Below are 27,005 nucleotides of genomic sequence, written 5' to 3' on the forward strand. Positions count from 1 at the left end.
GCAATGGTCAGGACTGGACCAAGACAAAGCTGAGAACTCAGTCTGAATATTCCACATGGGTGGCAGGGACTCAACTGCTTGAGTCATCAACACTGTCTTCTTGGGTCTGGAGGTGGGAACAGAATCCAGGCATTCGGAAGTGGGACACAGGCATCTTAAACACTAAGCTAAATACCTCTTCCATTTATTTAAATCTAATAAAAAGAGAACAATTTACATTCACAGAGGTAACAAGTAATAATTTATAGCTGTGATTTCAATATACATCTAATGGGCAACATTTGTTTTCATTTTAAAATTTAGCTTAGATTTTCTAAGTATATGGTACTAAGAAGAACACAAAAAAAAATAAAACAAAACCTACTTCAAGTAGTTATAAATTAGCAAACATATACAGCTCAGAAGACCTTACAGGGCCAAATCAGCTTACCTAGTGTTAAATATTCAGAGGATTGAGCTGACTTACCTCTTCTGACTTGAAAGCCTGTTTGGTGTGTGTGTATTTTAAAAACCTGCCAAGAAAAATAAATTATCTGTCAGATATGGGGACTGATTTAGTTTTAGCAAAACCAGTGTTCTAAACACCAGATCTAATATAAATAAAAGCAACAAGGCAACTTGTAAATCCATATTCCAAAATTATTTTATTTCCAATTATGGTAAAAAGTTATATGACCTATAATGATTTTTGAGTATGACTATATTAAGGTTATGTAACAAAATGAAAATTATTCAATTTTAAGGAAAAGCAAAAGGCAAAATTGCATGTACAATACGAATACATTTTTATTAAATATGTTACAATATTACATGGTTATAAAAGTTTTATGTTAGATATGATAAAGTGATCAATTCTGAGTAATTTCTTCCCCATTCTTATACTTTCCAAATTTTTACACATATAAACAGCTTTTATAATGAAACATTTAAAAAGCAATGATGTAATCACAAAAAATTCAAACAACCCTTCCTAAGTACAATTCAATTAATAACTGCAAAGAGATTATCCTTAAAATTCTCACCGAGCAACAGGAAGCACATTGGAACCTGTGTACATCATGATGAAGAAAAATACTCCACTCAGATAGAGACGAGGCAACTGTGGGTTATCCTGCATGATATGGTATAACAAAATAGCCACTTTCTCAACAAGGATAGGGTCAAAGGTCAGTAGTAGCTGAGAAAAGAAAATCTCTTTTTAGGTTTATGTATATTTCATATTCTGAAGTTACAGTTTCTTCTTTAAATTATAAACCAAAAATCTGTGGATTCAGTAAAAGCCAGTCTGTCTGCTCACAGTGTTCAATACAAAGATTGTAAAATATCAATTGAGAATTGACCAAAACTTATTCAGAAAAAAACCCAAATATGCCTGATGCTAGTTTCATGATGCATTAGGTAAAATTCCTTTAGAGTAGATTTCTCTGTTAATGACAAAAGAAAAACAACTGGGGTTGGCACTGTGACACAGTGGGTTACACTGCTGCTTGCAATGGCTGGAAACCTGCATCGGACTGCCAGTTCAAGTGCTGGCTGCTGTGCCTCCAATCCAGCTCCCCACTAACATGCCTGGGAAAACAGCAGTGGATGACAGCCAAAGTATCTGAGCCCCTGCCATCCACAGGGGAGACATGCATGGACTTCCTGGCTTGGCTTTGGCCTGGTACAGCCTCATCTGTTATGGCCACTTCGGGAGTGATTCCTTCTCCCTCTCCCTGTTACTCTGCCTTTCAAAAATAAATAAATAAATAAATCACTAAAAAGAAAAAGATCTAGGTATTTTTTGTGTTAATTTCCATTCAGCTGACATGAAGAATCTCCTGAAAGCTACATGGGGAAGGAGGGTAGAAAGAGGGGTTGGGAAGAATTCCTAAGTTCTAATTATGAAAGATATAGTTTGTATTCCTTAAATAAAAAGTATCTGGGGGAAAAAAAAAGCAGGGCAGAGAACAGCTATCAGTGAGACTACACTAACAAGTAGATCTAGAACTGCAGGTCAAAGGGAAAGCGCATAACAAGTACCAGCTGCCAGGTAGTAATTCTACTACCAGAAAATACCAAAAGATGTGGTTTCTAGATAAAAGCAGCAGAAATACTGAATGGAAAATCTGGACCACGGTAATGAATCTGAACTAATAAAATAATAAAAAACTGCTATGAATAAATATCTGATAAATCAATTTATTAAATGTTATCCATGAAACAATTTACTACAAATACTTCCAAATACTTCCCAATTTGGGGTTAAAAGCCACCAATAAAAGCATAAACTCATATTATCAAAGGTCTAGACTCAGATGGAAGAATAGACAGCCATCACACATGTCTTTCAAGTAAATAATTTACATTTGTCTGTGTTTTTGGTTTCTGTTCAACAAAGTACCTAGAATAAGAATTTCATACTATGCTTATTACAAAGGAAAAACAGAAAATTGCACAAGGGTTTCCCCTAGTATTAATAGCAGCTAAAATTAAAGACTTTTCACTAAGGGAATAAACAGTACAAAAAACCAACCACACACAGTATTTTAAGTTGTTACTGTACAAGGAAACTCACAATATCTTAGGCTATCTACATCTACAATATATTTCTTCTAATTATTTTGTTTGTTTAGAAAATATTAAAAAAAATCTGGCTAATTAATACCCAACCCTCTCTGAAGCTTCATGTTACACTGAATACATCTCTTAAAAGTTTTTCAATTACCCTTTCCTATTCTAAAGTTTAATACCACTTGAAATTATTCTTTTCCTTTCACTTTCATATGGCTTGGAAAAACATTTGGGAGCAGCTGATTTTCTAGGCAAAATATTTTATCTAGATGCTGAGAGAGTCCAACATAGAAAACAGTCCTTCTCTGCACTGCCTCACATTTGCAGTCACGTGGTCACACTTGCAGCAAATGGTGGTAGTGGCTTAGAAGAAACAGTAACTGCAGTGCTCTTTCATTTAAAAGCCTGAACAGAAATATCCACAACACAAAAGCACACAGATTTTAAAATGCTGTATGCTTAAGTAAGTTAGGAAAACAAATGATACTGTATTATCATACTCGGAAGGTTTTTTCATTATTAGCAACTTACATAAGCACTTAAGTAGTGATATGTGAGTGTAAAATATATAAACTGAGTAACCTTCCTTTCCCTGTCCACATAAATATATAAATGAAGGTATAATAAAGGTACAACTTCCTTATAAACATCACAGAGTTAAGCCATCTATAATTAATGCAAAAAAATTATATTTGAAAACAAATCAACAGACAGGAGGAAAACATTTATATGAAATCTCACTACATGGCTTATTTGGGCTTAACGCTAATCTGGAGTTTAAATACCTTAATTCCTTGTAAAACAGCAGATTGATGCAAAGAAAGAAAAAGTATTTTGGTATAGCCTACATAATTCCAACTTGATGCTTTCAATCGGTTGCTATGTATAAAAACATGTGACTAAGAGCAGTTAAAATCTGAGACATAAACTAGTGAGCTAGCAGTGATCATCTGTTAAGATCCATAAACCATCTCCACAAGGTGGCCCACTGCTGTGCCTCCCAGTCACCCGATCAACATCAGCCTATACCACAAACTAGAGTACATCACCTTTTAATGCTAAATGGTGTGCCTTTAAGAATGGATAGTGGGACTGGCACAGTGGCGTAGTGGGTAAAGCCGCAGCCTGCAGTGCCAGCATCCCTAATGGGCACTGGATTGAGTCCTGGCTGCTCCACTTCCAATTCAGCTCTCTGCTATGGCCTGGTAAAGTATCAGAGAATGGCCCAAGCCCTTGGGCCCCTGTACCCACGTGGGAAACACGGAGGAGGCTCCTAGCTGTTGGCTTCAGATCGGCACAGCTCCGGCCGTTGTGGCCACCTGGGGAGTGAATCAGCAGATGGAAGACCTCTCTCTCTCTCGGTAACTCGTTCAAATAAATAAATCTTACAAAAAAAAAAAAAAAAAAAAAAATCCAGCTCTCTGCTATGGCCTGGGAAAGTAGTGGAAGATGGCCCAAGTCCTTGGGCCCCTGCACCCACGTGGGAGACCTAGAAGGGGATCCTGGCTCCTGGCTTTGGATCGGCACAGCTCTGGGTGCTGCGGCCAACTGGGGAGTGAACCAGCAGATGGAAGTCCTCTCTCTCTCTGTGCCTCTCCTTCTAACTCTGAATTTTGAATAAATAAATAAATCTTTAAAAAAGAATGGGTAGTACTACAAAATGCTTTTAGAACAGATTTGCAATCCGGAGACTCCCTGTTTACAATTCTGGATATACGGACTTCCACAGGATATCCAAAATATCTACTAATTATGAGTGAAATAAATATAATTCAGGGTTCAAGCTTTTAGGAAATCAAACAGACTAAAACCATAACTGGAATTCATAAAAAAATTTATTAAGAGAAAATGATTCTTGAAATACTGGGACTAGTTGGATAACATGATAGTAACTCACCTGAATAATGTGGGGAAGGCAAGTGCTGTCTGACAGCAATCTTTTCACTCTGGGTAAAGGCCGAATGATGGCATTGTCCTGATCCCTAGAAAACATTTTCGAAGGTCAATACTTAATGTACTTATTAAAATTTGTATCTTTAGAGCATTCTACTAGGCATGAAGCAGGTTACCTTACTTTTTTGTTAATGAAGACTAAGCTCTCATACAGCTGGGAACATGATTAGGTATTTTGGTTTAAATCTATATGGCTGCTTAATATGACTTCATTTCCTTCCAAAAGATTTCCTTGAAAAACAGTGCCCTAGAAGAGCCAAAGACTCTTATTTATTATTTAATTGATTAAACTTGGTGTTGTCCAACACACTCTTAGTGGAATTTCCCCCCAAAGGGCATAACAAACTATATCACATAAACCTTAATTTAACTCTGCTCAGTATTTTCCTTGTCTTAATTTCTGTCACTTCTAAATACCAAGTGTGTGGATTTTAGTTAGTTCTATTTTAAAGAGAACTGGAATCATGAAAACCTTTCATAAAATATGCGAGTTTCTCAGTAGTTTCCACTACAAGATAACTTAATAATCAGAAAAAATGCTGTCTATGAAAATATATTATAAAAATTGTAAAGTTCCATGCAAGGTCAGCGGAGAACAAATTCCCACCACCAGTGGGGTGAGATGCGGGCCCAGATTCACCTTCTGTCCATAGGTCTCTACTCTGACAGAATCAGAGTTGGCACACCCCACTCTCTACAGGTTGCCTTATGCTTACTTCAGAACACTCAACCTGATTCACAGGAATGCTCTGACTGCTACTGTTGTTACAGTGCAGTTTGTAAGCCTCAATTTTGAAATACTACTTGAAATTGTTCCAGAGAATATTGCTTTTCAGCCACTTTATCAATATAATTTGCAAATTATTTATTTCAAAGAGTTCCGTTCCAAAAGCCAAAGCAGAACTTCCCCAAGATCAGAGACAGGACACCTTTGTTTTAAATCACCAGAGTAATCCCATGTTACTGAGGAAGCATTCATGCCAATGAGGAAATGAAGATATTTTAGAGTCCCCTGTTAGCCATGGGAATATTAAATTACATCTTACCTGCTTGGAAAATATCCACACATGGTGATCAACATGTTCAATATAAGGGTAGCAAGGTCACTCTCATTCAGCACAGCTTGCCCACTGGCTAACAGACACCACTTAAGCTGGGGTATTGCCTGAAGTGGTCGCCATCCATCCATGCCTTGAGCCCAGCATCTGGTTTTTGCGTTTAACATTCCTTTGGTCCACAATTCTTGCATCTTAATGGATGGATGACATCATTATTACAAATAGGCAAATAAAAATTTTACCCATGTTTTTTATTTTATGGTAAATACATACTAAACTATGACACAAGCATGCAAGTTCATTATTAAAAAAACAAAACTTTTGTTAACAGGCCTTCCAGAAAACAAATTTGGATAATACAGAGCGTAAATAATATTCACAGAGTAAAAATGAAGGGTAGAGTGTAAGATCACCAAATTACATAAGAGCAGAAGGCTCTTCAAAACTGTAAAACTGGCTGGCGCCATGGCTCACTAGGCTAATTCTCTGCCTGCGGCACCGGTACTCTGGGTTCTAGTCCCGGTTGGGGCACCGGTTCTGTCCCTGTTGCTACTCTTCCAGTCCAGCTCTCTGCTGTGGCCCAGGAAGGCAGTGGAGGATGGCCCAAGTGCTTGGGCCCTGCACTGGCATGGAAGACCAGGAGGAAGCACCTGGCTTCTGGCTTTGGATAGGCGTAGCACGCCAGCCGTAGTGGCCAGTTGGGGGGTGAACCAATGGAAGGAAGACTTTTCTCTGTCTCTCTCTCTGTCTAACTCTGCCTGTCAAAAAAAAAAAAAAAAAAAAAAAAACCTATATTTTGGCCAAATTTTGACTGAGCCTGGGAGGCAAAGGATGGGGTCCGATGAAGCAGGGAGACAGGGTCAGGATTGTATATTTTAAACATGAAGACAGATTCAGGAGCAAGATGGCGGAATAGGAAGGGAGCACACTGATAGTTCGGGAAGAGACATTTTAATAAAAGTGGAAATACTGCAGGGTCAAGGAAGAGTAGGGGAAGAAACAGCAGAGGAAACTCTTCCGGAACTAGTGATTCACAGTGGACCTGCATGGAGAGCATGGGAGCCCAAGTTCGGGACATCAGCGGCAGAATCAACACACCAGTGCTGGAACGTGAGGTGAGCCGAACCTCAATAGCCCGAGACACCAGTGGGAAAGTGGAAAGAGGAGACTAGAGGGAACGAGGCTTGAAACTCCATGGGGAAAAGTTCACCAGGCTAACTAGAAGAGAGAGAGGAAAAAAAAAAAAGTGACCGATAGGGACACGAGTTTCTCTCTCTCTGCTCACCCCTCAAAGGCGAGCAAGACAAAGAGCAGGCGCCATTTTGGACATACGTCAAAAGCAGGGAGACCTCAGGTCTGCACCGGACCTGAGCCTAGCAGAAAAACCTGACTCTGGGGAAGGGGATGAAATAACAGGAGATTAGGATCTAACTTGGCAACCAAGTGGGAGACTGCAGGAGAATTGGAGCCCACACTGAAGGCAGCACCGATTCCCTGTGTGGTCCTAGGGAAAGAGCTTCCGATCTCTGGCTCCTGTGGGTATATCATTCGCCTGCTAACTACCTCCAATTACGTTCAGCTGTGCGGAATTACTTCCCTTTTGAATCAAAAAAAAAAAAAAAAAAAGGAAAGAAAGAAAGAAAGAGAGATTTACCACGCCTAGCCTGGGAGTGTCACTTCTGACACACCCTCAACTCTGAGGAACCAAACAGAGATCTCAGGCCACACTCATCTCAAGCCTCTAAGGCTCCACCGAAAGCAGACAGTCCACTTAATATAGAGCCATAGTGTAACAAGAAAAACACCACAGTGAAGAAACCAAATATCTCCAACATGCCAAACAACAAATGCAAAAACTGAGGTAACAAGAACAAGGAAGGCACTATGACGCCCCCAAATGAAAAAGACACCCCAATTCAAGATTATGAAGATGATGAGATAGAAGAAATGCAAGAAGCGGATCTAAAAAAATTGATAAGAACATTAAGAAGTTCCCAAAAACAAATTCTTGAACTACAGAAATCCTTAATGGACAAGACAGAAAATCTCTCTCATGAAAATGAAATATTAGTGCTGGCACCGCGGCTCAATAGGCTAATCCTCTGCCTGCGGTGCCGGCACACCGGGTTCTAGTCCCAGTCGGGGTGCCAGATTCTGTCCCGGTTGCCCCTCTTCCAGGCCAGCTCTCTGCTATGGACTGGGAGTGCAGTGGAGGATGGTCCAGGTCCTTGGGCCCTGCACCCCATGGGAGACCAGGATAAGCACCTGGCTCCTGCCTTCGGATCAGTGCGCCAGCCACGGCGGCCATTGGAGGGTGAACCAACGGCAAAAAGGAAGACCTTTCTCTCTGTCTCTCTCTCTCAATGTCCACTCTGCCTGTCAAAAAATAAAAAATAAAAAAATAAAAAGAAAATGAAATATTAAGGAGGAATCTAAATGAAATGAAACAACTAGTAGAACAAGAAACTGTGATAGTGACAAGAAATCATAATGAAATGAAGAATTCAATAGATCAAATGACAAACACATTAGAGAGCCTTAAAAACAGAATGGGCAAAGCAGAAGAGAGAATATATCAGACTCAGAAGACAGAGAACAGAAAAGGAAACAGGCAAACCAAAGAAAAGAAGAGGAAATTAGAAATCTAAAAAATATTGTTGGGAATCTACAGGATACTATTAAAAAACCTAACATTCGGGTGCTAGGAGTTCCTGAAGGCATGGAGAGGGAGAAAGGATTAGAAGGCCTTTTTAGTGAGATACTAGCAGAAAATTTCCCAGGTTTGGAGAAGGAAAGAGACATCTTAGTACAGGAAGCTTATAGGACCCCTAATAAACATGACCAAAAGAGATCCTCACCACGACATGTTGTAATCGAACTCACCATAAACATAAAGTGAAACATAAAGAAAAGATTCTAAAATGTGCAAGAGAGAAACGTCAGATTACTCTCAGAGGATCTCCAATTAGACTCACAGCAGACTTCTCATCAGAAACCCTACAAGCTAGAAGGGAATGGCGAGACATAGCCCAGGTACTAAGAAAAACTGCCAGCCCAGAATATTATATCCTGCAAAGCTCTCATTTGTGAATGAAAGTGAAATTAAGACTTTTCATAGCAAACAGAAATTGAAAGAATTTGTCGCCACTCATCTTGCCCTGTAAAAGATGCTTAAAGATGTGTTACACACAAAAACACAGGAACACAGTCATCAATATGAAAGAAGGTAAAGGAAGGAAACCTCACAGCAAAAGATCACAGAAAGCTCAATTTCTCTTTGACATAGAATTAAAATCTGATGCTCTGTTAAAGCAATGTGTTAAAGTAATCTATTATGTTCTCTTGATGTCTGTTAAATTCTAATTGTTCAAAAACAGCTGAATTTTTATTAAGAGCTATGGGTTATTTAAATATGTGCTTTTTTCCAAAGATTTGAATAATCACCTTGTAACAATGATCAAATTTGGTCTATGTTATGTCATGATTTTAAGGAATCTTACTTCAACCAGATATTTTGGATTTTGAGCCTTCTTCGCATTCTTGACAGCCATTCAAAAAATCAAAGTTCCAAACAATCTGGACTCTAAAATTTCCAGTAAATCTTGAACTTTGGTTTTTCCAGTTTGGGCCCAATTGAAAAAAATCGAAGGACCTAAGTCTCTCATCTTATAGAGACACCAACTAATCAGGCTATTTGGATTATAGTAGAAGTACTGTCAAGATGTGATGTGGTACCAAATTTTAAGTTTCTATAATGGAAAATGCTATTAATACAAATGTTTGAGAATTAAAAAGTCTAATGATCTTGTGTTACTAGACATGATAGTTATCTTAATGAGAAAGCCCCAGAGGTCTAAAGGGTTAAATACTTGTAAAATCCTACAGGTGCTTTCAAAAATACTGTGAAGTAAGCAAGTGCCTCTTGTTGGTTGATGAGTTTATAATTTTAAACATGGCGACTTAAAGTCTTTTGTCATCCACAGTTATATATGATTTGCTGCTCATAAAACCAAAGCATTGTTGGTTCTGTGTTTAGCTGTCCTCCTACAGGTTCCTATGGACGTTTTCCAGCCACTTCTATTGTATTCAGTACTTTGGGATGGCTCTGTAAACAGATGAAGCCAATAATGTATTAACAGTACCAACTGAGAGAAAGTGTGGTTAACTGAGGTTACTATAAACAAAAAGCAATTCAAATCAATTGGCAATCTACAAAAAGAGTTAAAGATTTTAAAAGCTAGTATTAAAATTGCTATATTGGTCTACTATGCTATGTTATATGTGTGTACATATTGTATGTCCACATGGGAAAATTTTATTAAGAGTTTTATTTTAATTGGCTTATAGATAAGATTGTCCATAAATTTAAGCTGCTAAAATCAATCAAAGATACATTTTAATTCCTTTGACCTGAATCTCTGCATCATATGTTTTATACTTGTTGGTAGAAAGAAACTAAAAACATTTTATATGGTTATGCTTAAGTTTACTGGTTAAACAAACTATACCATGTTAGATATTTAAGAGGTGTTTTCAAATACATGATTCTTAAAATTTATAGAAGGCATTGGACCTTCTGGTAAATGTTTTCTTAAGTTGTTATCTAATGGTTGAAACTATTTGCTACGTATTCATGTGATATTGCTATTGTCAGCAAGCGATCTAGGACTTGCTCCCTCATTTCTCTATTCTAAGCCCAACTTCTTCTTTCATTTCTCTATTCTCTTCAAGGTAGGAAACTAATTCTATTATGAAGGAATCTGTAGGATGCACAATTTAATCTTTAGACCTTATAAAAGAGATGGCTAACATTTTCTGTAATAGCATAGCCAAAATAAGAGCTTAAATAATAATCTCATAGCTAGATTTACTTCGCCATCAGCCAAGTAAACAGTAAGTAGAAAAAACCTCCCTTTCAGACCAAAGGGAAAGAAAGTTTTAAAGTAAGAATATAAGTTTCCTCATGGGCATTGTCTACCTTAGAAAAACTACTACAGAACGTGCCTGTGACTATAGACTTGTAGTTCAGGCCACCGAAGATTAGAGATGGGACTTGGGCACTCCCTTGACTGGCATCCTCTGGTCTGCTTTAACAAAAACCAGGAGGAAAAGAAAGCTAGGCATCAGAAGCAATGGGTGGCAGGCCTATTAATGGCTGATCTGTACAGTGATCTGCCCTCAAGGAGACTCAACAGGCCAGTCTACTGCAGTGGCTTTCAATGTGGTAAGCCTGGGCTTCAGCAGAAGTCAACTTGTGAAGAGCCCTGGCAGCTCTGCCAAGAGTTGGATCACTGGAAATGGACCTGCCCTGGAGTCGAAGGATGCCCAGGTCAGAGCCACAGATCTTACTGGCTCTAAGCTGAAAAGCCCTTCACTCAGCCCAACTTCCAAAGTGACCACTGCAGCTGAGGGGATGGTCAAGTAGGGTCAGCAACATTGCAGGCAGAACTGTACAATTCTTGTTAGAGATGCCCCCTGCCTTTACCTGGCCAGCTCTCCTCCCAGGCCAGCCAAGTAATGAAAGTCAACAGAGTGCCTTCCCCTAGGAGGTTCACACCTCCCTGAGGATGTACCCCATGTGAAGAGATAGGTCTGGGCCTCTGAACTTACAAGGCCTAAAGCCCACCAGATTATCAAGCCCCTTCTATCAGGTTCTATTTGCCTCTCAATCAGAAAACTTAATTGTAGCTTAGACAGAACCTTTCTTAGCTCCTCTAATAATCTCTGTCCTTTGTTCTAGACCCTGTCTAGCGCACTTGGGCCTCAATCCTTCGTAATCATAACCTCTACTCTACCACCAATGGCTCTACTCCCAACCTGTGTGTACTGATGGTCCTCTTCCCCTCTTAATGCTGTATAATTGTTCAGACCTGGTTAATGCCACTCTTAGGAACATTGGTTACTATCCTCACCCTGTCTTTTATGACCTTGTCTAAATATGATCAGAGTCGGCAAACTTGGAAGGCTTCCATAGCCTTGGCAACTCATGACGAGAGCCTAGGGTGGTTCCTGGCGCCATAAACTAGAGTGTCAATTTGTTGGGTCAACAACAGGAGTCACTGTGCACTTGCTCCTCATGTGGGATCTCTGTCCTTAATGTGCTGTACATTTTGATTTAATGCTATAACTAGTACTCAAACAGTATGTTTCACTTTGTGTTTCTATGTGGGTGCAAACTGTTGAAATCTTTACTTAATATATACTAAATTGATCTTCTGTATATAAAGAGAATTGAAAATGAATCTTGATGTGAATGGAAGGGGAGAGGGAGCGGGATAGGGGAGGGTTGCGGGTGGGAGGGAAGTTATGGGAGGGGGAAGCCATTCTAATCCATAAGCTGTACATTGGAAATTTATATTCATTAAATAAAAGTTTAAAAAAATTAAATAAAAAAAAATAAAGATGAAGACAGAAACTAAATAGATAATTTACAAAAAAATTCAGACAAGAAATTAAAGCTTACTTGATCATACCACATGGAAGTATTATAGTTTGACATAATAATTAATATAGCAATTGTTATTAAATAAAATGTTACAATCCTGAATGCTACTTCCATTAACAATAAATTGCTTTTTAAAGCTAGAAGACATGATTTGCTACATATGTGTGGTTCATTAACAGTGCAAGCTGTCTAATCCCTAGTGCATAAATGGAGTTGCAGGGCCCTCAGAGTTGATGCAAGTAATTAAAGTCAGTTTCAAAATATTCTACATCTGTCTGTGAGGGCACAGAAAAAGTGCAGGCCTTTGCAAAAAGCTTCTCCAAGAGCGAGTGGGAAAGGGGAGGGTTGCGGGTGGGAGGGAAGTTACGGAGGGGGAAGCCTTTGTAATCCATAAGCTGTACTTTGGAAATTTATATTCATTAAATAAAAAAATAAAAAAATAAAAAAAAGCTTCTCCAAGACACATACCTCATGAAAACCATATGGGCCACTCCGTTCTTTGTCTGCATTGCCAAAATACCATTCCTTTTCACTCTCTCTCTTCATATCTGGAGCAGCTTCAATTACATTGCTCTAAGTTTGAAAAAGATTTTAGTTATTTTCCATGGAAGAAGTTTACGAGAGCAGGTGTTATAAAACAATGATATACAGCACTAATTTGGGAGCTTATATTCCTTTTGCCCCTTTAGGAATTCCTTAGGAGTTAAGGATTAGATGCCTAATCCAATAGTCAAAAGTTATTTTCTTTTAAATATGTATTTGAAGTAAATAGTACCCTAAATTCACTGAGCAATCTTAGCTAAATTATAAGTCATTTATATTCTTTATGGTCATCAGTAAGTTCTCAGGACACTAAAATTTTAGTAGCAAAAAATATGCAAATAGTTACATAACTAAACATTTATCAATAACTTTGAACCACAATGCTAAGAACTATGAAAGTGTTTTGAGGAAGAATTAACTTACTACAACTTAAGGGTTTCAATAATTATTTGAGATCAAACAGTTAAAATGTTATCAGGAAAGACTTTAGGATTTTAAACATGTTAATATGAATTAAGTCTGGCCTAAAGCTGCTTCCATAGTGAACTGTGACCTAACTTATGTGAATAGACTGTATCTTGCTTTTCTAACTAGTAGCCCAGTCTCAGGCAATCCAGGCAGCCAACCTTCAGTCAACCACAGCCAGTCTGACAAGTGTTCAAATCATGTTCAAATAAGACAGATGCAAGCTGCCATCAATTATGCTGTTTCTATACTTTCCTTTTATTTTATGTTTGTCACTTCCTTTTCTCTGGCTGTAAATATATAACTTGCTCATGTGTGAGTTGCTGCATTGTAAAGATTGTGGCCCTATTCTAGAATTTCAATTAGAGCCAATGAAGATTTGCAATATTGTATTTTTTTTGTAATTTTTTCTTTTATACTATAGATAATTCTTTAAATTTTCCTATTAATGTTTTATGAGAAACCCAGGGTAGAATTTTTATATAGTGAGCATATTTTATTACAACTCTTTTTTTGTGAGAGGCACAGACAGAGCAAGCTGCATCTGCTGGTTCACTCACCATATCATCAAATGCAGGTACTCTAATGTGGGATGCACACATCTTAACTGGCATCTGAATCACCAGAATAAATGCCTGCCCCATAAACTCTTGGCTCTTAGACTCACATGTCAAGAATAGCAAAATGGTTATGAATGTAAACTACTGGTTCCAACTCTAACTCTGATACTTCTGGGAGCACATTAGGCAATGCATTTAAGTAGCCTCTCTGTTCCAGTTTCCTCATGAGGAAAACAAGAATAATGACAGTAACCATCTCGTAGGACTATTGGGGAATTTAAAGTTTTTAATATATGTACCAGAACAGGACATGGCACAGTGCAGTGGTAATTATAATTACTATCATTCATACCTGATCATAGAAAACGTCATATTCTAAATAGTTAAATAGCGCTGTTGGTTCCAATTCACATAAAATCTACCATGACAACTTTCCTTGCACCGGGACATCAAACAAAAATAAAGCTAACACCCCAAAATTCAAATGAGCTACATAGAAATCCTTTTTACAAACTGGGCATCACAAAAGTCATGCAGAAGACTTGTGGCTTTGTGCCCTTGCTGGTTCCAGTAACACCCGCAGAGTTCTCAAAGCAAAACATATTTTCAGAGCCTGTCAACATTAGAAGTTCTAGTTATATGTTGGATGAATTCAGTTTAACTCCCAAAGGTCATATTACCTCAGAATAAACTATGCTAGAGATATAGCTACTTTAAAAGACAAGAGAGATACAGCAGAAGTAAAGCTGGATCATTACTATCCATTTCAGATTATTCTTATGGTGCTTTCACCTTTTGTATGTGAATTAAACTCCCATGGATTAGTACTATTATAATTACTACAGAAATAATTTCTTGGGGCCGGTGCCGTGGCTCACTTAACTAATCCTCCACCTGTGGCGCCAGCATCCCATATGGGTGCCGGGTTCTAGTCCCGGTTGCTCCTCTTCCAGTCCAGCTCTCTGCTGTGGCCCGGGAGGGCAGTGGAGGATGGCCCAAGTGCTTGGGCCCCTGCACCCACGTGGGAGACCAGGAGGAAGCATCTGGCTCCTGGCTTCGGACTGGTGCAGCACCAGCCGAGGCGGCCATTTGGGGAGTGAACCAACGGAAGGAAGACCTTTCTCTCTGTCTCTCTCTCTCACTCTCTGTAACTCTGTCAAACAAGTTTTTAAAAAATAAAAATTAAAAAAAAAAAAAGAAATAATTTCTTGACCATAGAGAAATACTTTTTTGGCCATCCAGATTTCTAGGATTCTTTTCATCCTAAAACTGTAGTGAAAGAACATTAGTTTGTAAAATCCAGACAAGCATACATACTTGCAGTGGTACTGTAGCTCGGCTTACATGGAGATGTGCAAGAGTTAGCAAGTCCACAAGGATTCTAATTCCATTTGAATCCATTAGATCCTTCACATTTTTCTGGAAAAAGAAATTTTTACAGAATCTGAAATCTTTCTCCCCTATATGTACTACTACCAAAAGGTTCTCTAAGAGAATATTTGGACTCTCTTTGGAAATAACTGACTCAACAGATATTACTTGATATTCCTGATAATGCATACCCTGGAAAGAGCCATTAATAGCTCAAATATCTGAATCCCTGCCACACACATGGGAGACCTGGATGAGGTTCCAAGCTCCTGGTTTCAATCACATCCATCTTTGGCTGCCATAGGCATTGGGGGAATCAATCAACAGATAGTTTTTTCTTCGCCTTTCAAATAAATAAAAATAAGTAAACTTAAATTGTTTTCTTATTTAAATGCATTTTTAATTAATTATTTAATTTACTTTGAAAGACAGAGGAAGGGAGGGAGGGAGGGAGGGAGGAAGGGAAAGAGATCACTCCTCAAATGCCTGCAATAACTGGGGCTGGGAAAGACTGAAAGCAGGATTTAAGCTATCACCTGCTGCCTTCCAGGTGTGCATTAGCAGGAAGCTGCAATTGGGAGTGGAACCAGAACCTGAACCGAGGCATCCACTAAAATGGAATGGAGGATTCACAAGCAGTATCCTAACTGCTAAGCCAATGCTCACTCCAATTTAAATACATTCTGAGCAAAACAACAAAATAAAAGACACCAACAAATAACACGAATGAAAATAAAAATAAACTGAAGAATGCAATGACGAACTCTGTGCTTTCACAATTATTCTTCCAATGCCATTCTGTAAGGATTATTCTAAATATATAATATTCCATATATAAAGTTCTATGTGTATAATTTAAACTATAATTTCCTAAGATTCACAAATTATACTTTTAAAACTTTTTAAAAACATCTTTAGTAGTTACTAAAAGTGAGAATAAAAGTAGGCCAGTGGGTATTAGCATAAAAAAATTTTTTTAAAGATTTATTTATTTGAAAGGCAAACAACAGACAGTGATCTTTCATCTCCTGTTCAGTCCCCAAATGGCTATAACAATAAGGTCTGGACCAGGACAAAGCTGGGAGCCAGAACCATCATCCTGGTGGCTTAACCCACTGTACCACAGGCTGGCCCTGAAAAATGTTAAGAAATTTCAACATCCTTCAAAAGCAAATTAATGTTACGTATTATAATTCTGAATTCGTATTAGAAACCAGCAAAAATCTATTTAAAAATGTCTTAAAAAACAACATACAAAGAGTAAGTGGTTCTTGATTTTATTTTGGATTTATTTCCATCATCAAAATACATTTTGGTAAGTTAAAAACTTTGCATTTCATTTTAAACACTCATTTTACTTAAAATTTGTTCCTAAGCATTCATTCCTCAAGAGAAATCGATTAATGAAGTCATCCCTCCCTCATTATTCATTACAAATCTACTATTAGCATATTTAACACTTATAAGATTAAGGCAGAGGATACAGGGAAATTTAAAGCACACAGTTTTTTTGATCTAAAAAGAAAAGAACCGGGGCCAGTGCTATGGCTCAGTGGGCTAGGCCTCTGCCTGTAGTGCCAGAATCCCATATGGGCGCCAGTTCAATTCTTGGCTATTCCTCTTCCTATTCAGCTCTCTGCTATGGCTTGAGAAAGCAGTTGAAGATGGCCTGAGCACTTGGGCCCCTGGCTCCTGGCTTCAGATCGGCTCAGTTTCAGTCATGGCCATCTGGGGAGTGAACCAGCGGATGGAAGACCATTCTCTCTGTCTCTCCCTCTCTCTGTAACTCTACCTCTCAAATAAGTAAATAAAATCTTTTAAAAAAGAGAAAAAGAACCATCTCTGGATATTAACTCAAACTGATAGTTTATATTTACATACTCATATGATTTGGAAATAGCATGTTTATACAAAAATACTGTACCTTATTAAGAATCAACTTGTTAAGGAAGAGGATCAACCTATCTCTTTCAAGTTTATCTGTGCACTATAGAAATAAGTAAGAATTAAGTCAAAAGTAAATAGAAACACAACTTAAATTACTACTATCACTTCACAAAATCAACAGCCCACAAGAAATGTCGTTTTGATTATCACAACTTCTCAATGTCTTATTCTAATTTATGTAATTTATCTAATATCCCTAGAAAGTTAGATAGTTTAAGCCTATTGCATATATTAATATATAGCTCTAAGAAGATACGTAAAAATTGAAACAAATGAAAGAACTGGTCCAAGTGTACCTTGAATTAAGTAAAAAAATTCTAAATAAATAATATCTCACACAAATTATATTGCAATGAACATGACAAAGGAAAACATGTATCTGCTTACAATACAAATGGTATGGCACAAGTACTGTAGGTTCAATGGAATAATAGTGGATTAGAATTCAACAATACTGTCTGGTTTAACAGTAAACAATAGGGATTTTTGTGCTAGTTGTGTTATTAGCTACATTTTGTGACCTTATTCAAAATTAATTTTTTAATCCACAAGGCATGAGTCACAAGCATAAAATAACACTTCAATGATCTACAGAAAGTGCTAATTCAAAGTTCCTTTTTTTTGGTTATTGTTTTAGTTCTAAAAAGTTTTGCTACCTTTCCACTTTTAAATTTAGTATAACATCATTTTAGACTTTTCCACAATTGAAAACCAAAGGAACATAGAACTCTAGAAGCCACTATTTCGTTTAAACACCTGTCCAGTTCACCCATAAAGATTGGCAAATAGGTTATTGTAATTGTTCAAAAGCAGCAACTTAAAAAATAAATTGACATGGAGAAATACAAACTCAATAGTCATTTTCCTATTCAAGTTAGATTTTTAAGAGAATATAAATCACAGAAAAAATTCATGCAGAAAAGTTACAGTAATAATATGATCAAACAGAATTTAAATTTAGTTGTGAAACTTTAACATATAACCTATTGTCAATATCAAAGAATAGCTTCCTTAAGTCATAACCTTACCCTCTCTAGCATTCCAATGATATATCTTGTGTCTGTAAAAGGTCCTATTTCTTCATGACATCTGCCGTAAACAATAGCAAGGGCTTGCAAACACAAACACTTCATGTTTACTTTTGGAGTGAGTAGAAAGCGATGATAGAGCTCATTAAAAAATTCATACCTAAATTAAAAAAAAAAGAGTTCACAATAGAAATAAACATGAAACAACAGTGAAAAGTAAATATAATAGGATATGAAAAATAGCTCACGATCTCTTAATTGATCCACTTTCTTCATTTTCATCTTCCTCTAACAGTAATCTCAGGTAATAGTCTCCTATTTTGATTTCCTCTGCCAGGCACTCGTATTTAACCTTATTAATAAAAGCAAATCACATTATTTTAGCTTAAAACAGACTTTTGGTAATTTCTGCATAATCATTTATTACTATTCTTTCTGCTCAGGGTTTATCATTTCATAAAATACCTGGTAATTTGTTATCTTTTTTAAAGATAAATTTATTTATTTGAAAGGCAGAATTACAGAGAGGCAGAGGAAGAGAGAGGTCTTCCATCCACTGGTTCACTCCCCAAATGGCCACAATGGCTGGAGCTGAGCCCATCAGAATCCAGGAGCCAAGAGGTTCTTCCAGGTCTCCCAAATGGGCACAGGGGCCCAAGCACTTGGGGCATCTTCCACTGCTTTCCCAGGCCATTCATCAGCAGAGAGCTGGATCGGGTTTTAAATCTGTCCATGCCCACATGGGATGCCAGCACTGCAGGCAGCGACTTTACCTGCCACTCCACAGTGACAGCTTCTGATAATTTGTTATTATGTACCTGACTTACTCTTCCAATTATTTCAGCTAGGGAGCAGGTGTTGTAGCCTAGCAGGTTAGGCCATTCTATGATGCTGGCATCCCATAGGGACAATGGTTCAAGTCCCAGCTGTTTCATTTCCAATCCAGCTCCCTGCTAATATGTCTGGGAAAGCAGCGGAAGATGGCCCAAGTGCTTGAGCCCCAGCAGATGAAGCTCCTGGCTCCTGGCTTCAGCCTGGTACAGCCCCAGTCATTCTGGCCATTTGAGGAATGGACCAGTGGATGGAAGATCTCTCTCTTTCTGTCTCTCCCTCTCTCTGTAACTCTTTCAAATAAAATAATTTAAAAAAAAAAGTTCAGCTGAAATTATACACCAATTTTATGAATGTGAAACTTGCTGATAAAAACTGTAACTGCACTATTGTCAATGAAGGCTCAGGGGGAAGAGAAAGTTAATCTGCTTTATTCCCTTGTGGGTTTGCCATGACCAACCTCAGAGTAGGTGGTTCTGTAGCATATTTTGCCCTGAAGGATGCTTCAGGTATTTGCTCATCCCAGCTTTATACCCCTTGCTGAGGTGCCAAGACTTAAAACCAACACATCATCTATAGTTTATATGTTGTACAGTACTCTGAATATCAAATTATGGCAGGCTAATAAATAGAGGTAAAACACACGTGCAAAGTTCCAGTAGTTGGAGCAAAACCATGACCCTTGTACCCAGGTTGCTTGTTTCAAGGAAACACTTAGGCAACTATGAAAAGAAATTCCCTAGTCTGATTATTAAATCCTTTTTCTAAAGCCTAAAATAACTGATTCATAAAAATATAATCAATGTAAAATCAAATATATATATAACTTCAATTTCACTTCCCTTCTATAAATTCTACATATTTAATTGATCCAACTTTATTAAGTGTATGCCTGTGTGTCATGCATTGTGTCAGGCAGCCTGTGTGTCATTCATTGTTCTAGGCACTGGAGATAATACAGTGAACTAACATAAAAATTTCAGCCCTCACTGGCAGAGCAGATGACAAGAGATGGTTATGATGGTTAGGTGATAGTGTGAATAAGTACAACAAAGCAAGAAAAAGGAATAGGGAGAGAGAATGAGCATACAATTAATGTGCCTGGATAGAGGGGGCTGCATTTTTAAATGGGGTAGCAAGGGAAGTCCCACTTAATTGATGATAACCAAGGAAAGATCTGAAGATGAGAAATCAATTTAGGAGGCTGTATGGGGAAAAGACTAACCTAGGCAGAGGAAACAGCAAGTAGAAAGACAATGAGGCAAGAACATGAATTTGGGGTTTTCAGGGAATCCAACGTGGCTAGAAAAGGGTCAGAGAGAGAGAGACAGTAGATGAGTAGAAGATGATGGTTAGGGTAGGGAAATATACAGACTCTGCCCTCGACGCTATTTCAAGAACTCAGACTTCCACCTTAAGTGAAACGGGAAGCCAAAGGAGTGCCAACATTTTAGTGGAGGAATGATAACACTGTGCTCACATTCTAACAAGATAACCCTATTGCTATGCTGCTAATAGAGTATAGGCGGAAAGGGTAGAAGCAGTGATACTACTACAATCCAAAAAGAGGCAAGAATGCTCAGATTCCAGATATACTTTGAAGGAGCACTTAACAGGATTTGCACACAAACTGGATTTGGGGTATAAGAGAAAAAATGACTTCAAGGATTTTGACTAGAAAAGAATTATCTAGGATCAGAAAGACAGCAAGAGAAGTAAGGCTTAGGGGAAGAACAAGATCACAACTTTGGAGAAAAGGTCTAGATGCTTATTAGATATCCAATTATAGGATGCAAATGAAGTCTTCTTGGAAAGGAAGTCTAAGCAAGAGAAAAATCTGGAAGGCATCAGCAAATAAAAAAACAAACCCATGAGATAAGATGAGAATATTAAGGCAATGAGGAAAAATGAAAGGGGTCCAAGGACTGACACTTTGTGGCTAGTCGACACTTGGTGGCCAGGGAGACAGGAAGAAATGAGTAAAAAAGATTGAACATTGGACAACAGAGAAGCAGGACATGCAGAAGAATACAGATTCCCAAAACCAAAGGAAAGAAAATTTCTCTAGGAGGGAATGAACACATAAATTAAACATGTTTTAGAAATGCAGCCTGGGTAAAGATCAAAGCCTACAGAGTCATTGGCATGTTCAAATTTACAGCTGTCGTAATAGCTTAAATTATATACAATCATGCATCACATAATGGGGTAATGTTCTGAGAAATGTATCCCTAGGCAATTTTGTCATTGTGTGAACACCCACTTAACCAAACTAAGATGGCTATGATGTTAGTTTGTGATACAATCTTATGGGACCACTATCATCTAGTTGGTTTATCACTGACAGAAACATTCTGCAACACAAGACTGTATGTATATATGATATGTGTATGTACCTATGATATATAAAAATACATACTTAGATCATATATACATATATTACATACAAAAATAAAAGATTTTTCTACCACATTTGTTGTTCTTGTTTCCTTTGTTCCTCACTTACATCAATATTTTAAAAGACTGACAAAATATGGTCACATTTAGAGTCAATTTACCTTAAAAAAATTAAATTATATGGAACTTAGAAAGGTTGTTTCAATGGAGAAAGAATCTAAAGCTTCCAGAAATGAAAAGAACAGATTTGGAATGCCTAAGATCAAATTTACTAAAACTCCATTGACTCTCGGGTACAAAGGCAAGTTAAATAGTGAATTAATTTTTAATTTTTGTCTCAAGCAAAGATTAAATATTTTCAGTATTTTCTCTATACCATTAAGCAATAATGACACAAGTTATAAAGGTAAAGACACAAGTTATAGTTATGTAAGACTCATAAAAATATACTTAATGTAAGACTCAACATAAAAAATTATTCTGAAAATAGTAATTGCGTTTTAAGATTATTATAAAAATTAAACTTTACCTCAAATTCATGGTGGTTCCAAGAGATCACATTAGCACTACCAAGCTCTCTATCAATATTAAATGTTCTCATTTCAGATTCCAGAGTATCTTTCAGTTCTTCTCGTGTCTTGAAATTCCAAATAAGGTTTGACCTAGCATGGTCTTGACCAAATCTAGATAGGATCAGAAAACAGTAGGAAACAATAAATATTCTTTTTAAAAAAAACCTACAAATATCCCTTATCACATCTTAAAATGAGAACAGAATTAACAAACTTTATCAAGAATAAAGACAGTAAAATCAGTGTAAATCAAGTATAGTAAAATGTTAATGGTAGAAATCTTGGGGCTAAATATACAGATACTCACTGTAAAATTCTTTCATTTTTCTGTATGTTTGAAAGCTTTCATAATAAAAAAAAACTGATTTTTTTTAATTTCTATCTTTCCTCCTAATACAATTTCCAGTTAGAAAATAATTCTATTATCAGATATCAAATTTACTGTTGAATATAAGAATACCTGGACTTGTGAGTGTGAAGTACAAGAACCTTTACAGACTACCTAAGAAAGTACACTGCCAAACTGCCAAAGCTATCATTGAGCATTTTCAATATAGCTTCCTGGTACTCCTGGAATAACTTAACTATGGTAACAAATGCGGGCAAAAATCTGAACTGGGATATCTGCTTACTTTCAGTCTGCAATCCTCCTAGAAAGTCATTTCAGAGTTCGAAGGAAGTTCTAGGGGGAACAACACAATTGAGGGATTCCTGAGGAAGAAATCCAAGGCATATACTTAAGGATATACTATATACACACTATATACGCTATAAGTAGTGGGAAAGTTCTCAAAGAATATACAAGGGTACTTCAAAAAGTCCATGGAAAATGACATTAAAAGATAAGCTTACTTTTATGCAAAAAATTAAAATCCATAGTTTTTTTTTTGTTTTTATAATATGCATATCCATGTACTTTTTAAAGACTCTTCATCTTTTCTTTATTAGCCAAATAATAATCAATATGTCGGCTTCCAGACTGATTATTGTGAGATACCTTAAAAAAACTTTGCAAACACCCCAAATGTTTAATTTCCTGTATGGTAATGCACAGGAGAAAAGGAATTGGAGATAGGGAGAGGAAGGAGATTATCATATTTGAAAGATTGAAAACTGACTTAGATACTCACTTACCACAAGTGTCCTTATGATTTCATCATTCACCCCTTTAGGACTATTTCCAACAAGGCTTAATGAAAATATGCAATTATTTCTAAGCTGCAATAAAGTGTTTTGAAGTAGTAATCTCTAAGCCTTAATAAAATTCTTAGGGTAATTTTAGTTCCTCAGACTATCAGCATTCTATGAAAATCATTAATTTTATGGAAGTATCTCCAATCATATCATTCTTAAACAGTTAACAGCTCTTGAACTGTAGGCACAATTCCAGGGATGAGAAACTGTTATAAACTCCTCTAGAAGCAATACAAAATTTAATCTGTTGAAAAGAGGCCTAATGTTTACCTATAATAGAAGAGATCCCAATTTGCTTCTATTTTTATTCTTTGTCTTCTTTTACGAAGAACTACTGGCTTTTGATTTATATTCTGGAAAAGAAAAATAACTTCATCGTGATCAATTTGAGGCTACCAAATAGGCTCAGTCAGAACATCACAACTTTATGAGAATGATTTCTTTCTTAAAATTGTGAGAAACAAAATTAAGGAAACAAAATCTTTAAAATATTAACATGACATTAGATTATATCAGATAATTTGCCAGCATGTAGTTCTATAGTATAGCTCAAATATTTGCTATATATAGTCTAACATTATTGTTTCAACATCAAATTTTCTTAAACTTCAGTGATGATGAATAAAATGTTCAACAATCAGGAACAAGTGATTTGTTTCAAACATTTACATGCATGCAGTTAATACAAAAATGGGAATATAATAAATGTAAAACATTACAGGTTATTAAACTGCTACCAAAGCCAACAGTAGCAAGTACAAATTGAAAGAGCTACAGAATTAAGTAACTACAATCAGATACATGTGAAGTGAGTCTTTTATTAAAAAAGAGAACTCTTAAAAAAAAAAAAACAAAAAACAAAAATGACTCCTCATGCCAGGAAATTTACCATATTTCACACATGTAGCAGACTTAAACTAACCATACTGTTTCTGTCCTGAATTTAATTTTAAAAGGGAAAAAATTAAAAATTAAAAAGAAATAGAAGGCCGGCGCCGTGGCTTAACAGGCTAATCCTCCGCCTTGCGGCACCGGCACCCCGGGTTCTAGTCCTGGTCGGGGCGCCGGATTCTATCCCGGTTGCCCCTCTTCCAGGCCAGCTCTCTGCTATGGCCTGGGAAGGCAGTGGAGGATGGCCCAAGTCCTTGGGCCCTGCACCCGCATGGGAGACCAGGAAAAAGCACCTGGCTCCTGGCTTCAGATCAGCACGATGCGCCGGCCGCAGCGGCCATTGGAGGGTGAACCAACGGCAAAAAGGAAGACCTTTCTCTCTGTCTCTCTCTCTCACTATCCACTCTGCCTGTCAAAAAAAAAAAAAAAAAAAAAAAAAAGAATAGAGTACAAACCTAGATCTGCTATGGTGTATCTATTATTTAATCCCATGAAGATGTCATCAATATAAATTACCTTCACTCTAGGACAGGAAAGTCCTACCTGCTTCTCTAATTCTATGACCAAAATTTTAGGTAGTCTTAAATCCTTTCAGAATTTTAATCAATCAATGGCTCCTGCTCAAGGAATAGGTATATATGTCAAGTTTGCTACTGGAAGAGATTTTAAGGAATCTCTGAAGTATGGAAATGGAATGCAGGTTGAGAATCTCTGCTCCAAGAGAAGCCTGTAGTTATTTCAGATACGAAAATGTTAGTCATCAATTTGATAGAATTGGAAATATAAAGTGGTATAAACATAAGGCCTGAAACTTCATTAAGGAAGTGTCAAATGAAATAAAGCAAGAAAACAATAGATGACAAGAAAAAAATTAATGTAAATTGAGTAATAAATTTTAAAAGTCAATGCTATTCGAAATACAAAACTAACTGGTTGTATAAAAAAATGACTTCCACAGTTTTTAATTCTGTGTACCATCACATAAAATAATACAAGGTGGATGGAGTATAGAGATAATTCAATATTTAGTTATAATTAGAAAGCTTTCCTTACCACTTCTAATTAAGAACTCTGTTAAGGCCCCACCCCCTCAGGAAAGAAGACTGCCAATCTACAGTAATGAAAATGTACATCCTATATAAAGAACAACTCCATAGACTGAATTAAAGCATTAGGTAAGGGGCCCTAATTAGCTAGACAAATCCCTAAAGTGAAAGCAACATAAATTTATTTTAAAAAGTTTTATATATTAACCAAAGGTTTTCAGAAATTCAACAGAGAGTGAGCTAAAAATGGAACCAACTTCATAAACATTATGATTATTTAAGAACTGCAGCTCATTTCAATACAACCAGCTAATCCTAACAATGTTTTTGGTTTCCAGAATTTAACTAAAAAACAAGTCATAATATAGTTTGGTGTTAGTGTTCCTATATACAGAATAGTCACAGAGAGTATTCAGTTCCCTAAAGAAGTTAATATGAAAAATACTACCCAGGCAGAAATGATGATCAGCTGACACTACCAAGATAATTTCCTGACCAGCATTTTTATCGAGCATCACTATTTGCTCAAAACATTAGATAATAATACATGTAAATGATACCAACAAACCAGCACAACATTTCTGGTACTAAGAATCCATTTTTTCCCTTTGAATTGCTGTCTTTAAATATTATCTATATTTCCAGAAAATATACTTTTTGTTCAAGCTTATGCTAGGCAAATGTTACATATGAAATATGATGCCAAAACTTATTTGAGTATGATAATTATAGTCAACAGCTTGAAACAATGATTATTTTAGAAATAGTTTTAGTTAAAATGCCAGAAGCTTATTAATTCTTAGTAACTGTTAAAATTATATGTAATAAATTTTTCAATTGCTCAAATGCTACAGCAATATTATCATGACCAGATATGTATATAATACTTCTATTACTATCTTGCTTACACATCGAAGAAACTCTGCAAGTTAGAGAACATTGGTATTATTCCAATTTTAAGACAGAGGAAAGTCAAGTAATGAGAACCCACAATTTAGGTTAATTAGTGATGGACCAGGCTCAGAAGCAGATTTAACCAATTCAAAGTTCAATGTTCTCTTGATTATCCCAGACAATCACCTAAAAGTCTGTCTTATGATTCTTTATACTACATTTATCATTTACACAAATTGGCATTAATCTGTTACACTCAAGTTCTAAAGAATTGAAGACTGATCCCACTTTCAGACATACACACAGACATTGATATTCATTGCTGTTTGATATTCTGGTTTTCCATAAAAAACCTATTTGTTTTAGCAAGATTTAAGATTATTTTCATTGAATAAGGAAACAGCTACCATAAACAAAAAGATGGCTAAGAAGATAAAATAAAAGTATAGTCAACAAGGGGCCGGCGCTGTAGCACAGAGGGTTAAAGTCCTGGCCTGAAGCACTGACATCCCATATGGGCGCTGGTTCATGTCCCAGCTGCTCCACTTCCCATCCCGCTCTATGCTATGACCTGGGAAAGCAGACGGAAGACCTCTCTCTCTGTCTCTATCTCTCTTTGTAACTCTTTCAAATAAATATTTCAAATAAATAATAATTTATTTATTTATTTATTTATTATTTATTTGAAAGTCAAAGTCACACACAGAGAGGAGAGGCAGAGAGAGGGAGATCTTCCATCCAATGGTTCACTCTCCAATTGGCCGCCAACAGCCAGAGCTGCGCCAATCAGAAGCCAGGAGCCAGGAGCTTCTTCCGGGTCTCCCACATGGGTGCAGGGGCCCAAGGACTTGGGCCACCTTCCACTGCTTTCCCAGGCCATAGCAGAGAGCTGGATAGGAAGTGGAGCAGCCGGGACTTGAGCCGGCGCCATATGGGATGCCGGTGCCTACGGCCAAGACATTAACCCACTGTGCCACAGTGCAGGCCCCAAATAAAAATAAATCTTAAAAATAAAAAGTACAGTCAATAAGAACCGTGAGATCAAGTCTCTCAAGGCCACCTTACTCCATTCTTAACTGCATAATCCATCATGAAGAGTGTGCATGATGAAGAATGGGAAAAAATACTGTTCTACATCTGACCTTGATTTGAGGAACTAATGTCACAAAATTTAAGTACACACAGTAGCTTTAATTTTAAAATGTGAGTCTTAATCCAAAACATTGATCTGAATAGAAACACTGAATAAGAAGAGTG

The 27,005-nt window shown here is 37.0% G+C and overlaps 1 protein-coding gene across 4 annotated transcripts in view; it reads right to left on the bottom strand.

The window, feature by feature from the left end:
• Window positions 1–27,005, bottom strand: part of DNAJC13 (DnaJ heat shock protein family (Hsp40) member C13) — a 145,140-nt gene that overhangs the window by 61,179 nt on the left and 56,956 nt on the right. For all 4 annotated transcript variants that reach the window (XM_062214722.1, XM_062214706.1, XM_062214713.1 and 1 more), the window contains exons 21-31: window positions 23,188–23,270; window positions 21,681–21,834; window positions 18,172–18,275; window positions 17,924–18,083; window positions 16,873–16,935; window positions 14,895–14,996; window positions 12,478–12,582; window positions 5,553–5,755; window positions 4,451–4,535; window positions 1,023–1,177; window positions 467–512 (exon numbers count right to left, since the gene is read on the bottom strand). In XM_062214722.1, coding sequence (XP_062070706.1) covers window positions 467–512; window positions 1,023–1,177; window positions 4,451–4,535; window positions 5,553–5,755; window positions 12,478–12,582; window positions 14,895–14,996; window positions 16,873–16,935; window positions 17,924–18,083; window positions 18,172–18,275; window positions 21,681–21,834; window positions 23,188–23,270 — 1,260 coding nt within the window. The remainder of the gene's footprint in view (window positions 1–466; window positions 513–1,022; window positions 1,178–4,450; window positions 4,536–5,552; window positions 5,756–12,477; window positions 12,583–14,894; window positions 14,997–16,872; window positions 16,936–17,923; window positions 18,084–18,171; window positions 18,276–21,680; window positions 21,835–23,187; window positions 23,271–27,005) is intronic.

This window comes from Lepus europaeus, chromosome 2 (assembly GCF_033115175.1).
Source record: "Lepus europaeus isolate LE1 chromosome 2, mLepTim1.pri, whole genome shotgun sequence".
NCBI lineage: Eukaryota > Metazoa > Chordata > Mammalia > Lagomorpha > Leporidae > Lepus > Lepus europaeus.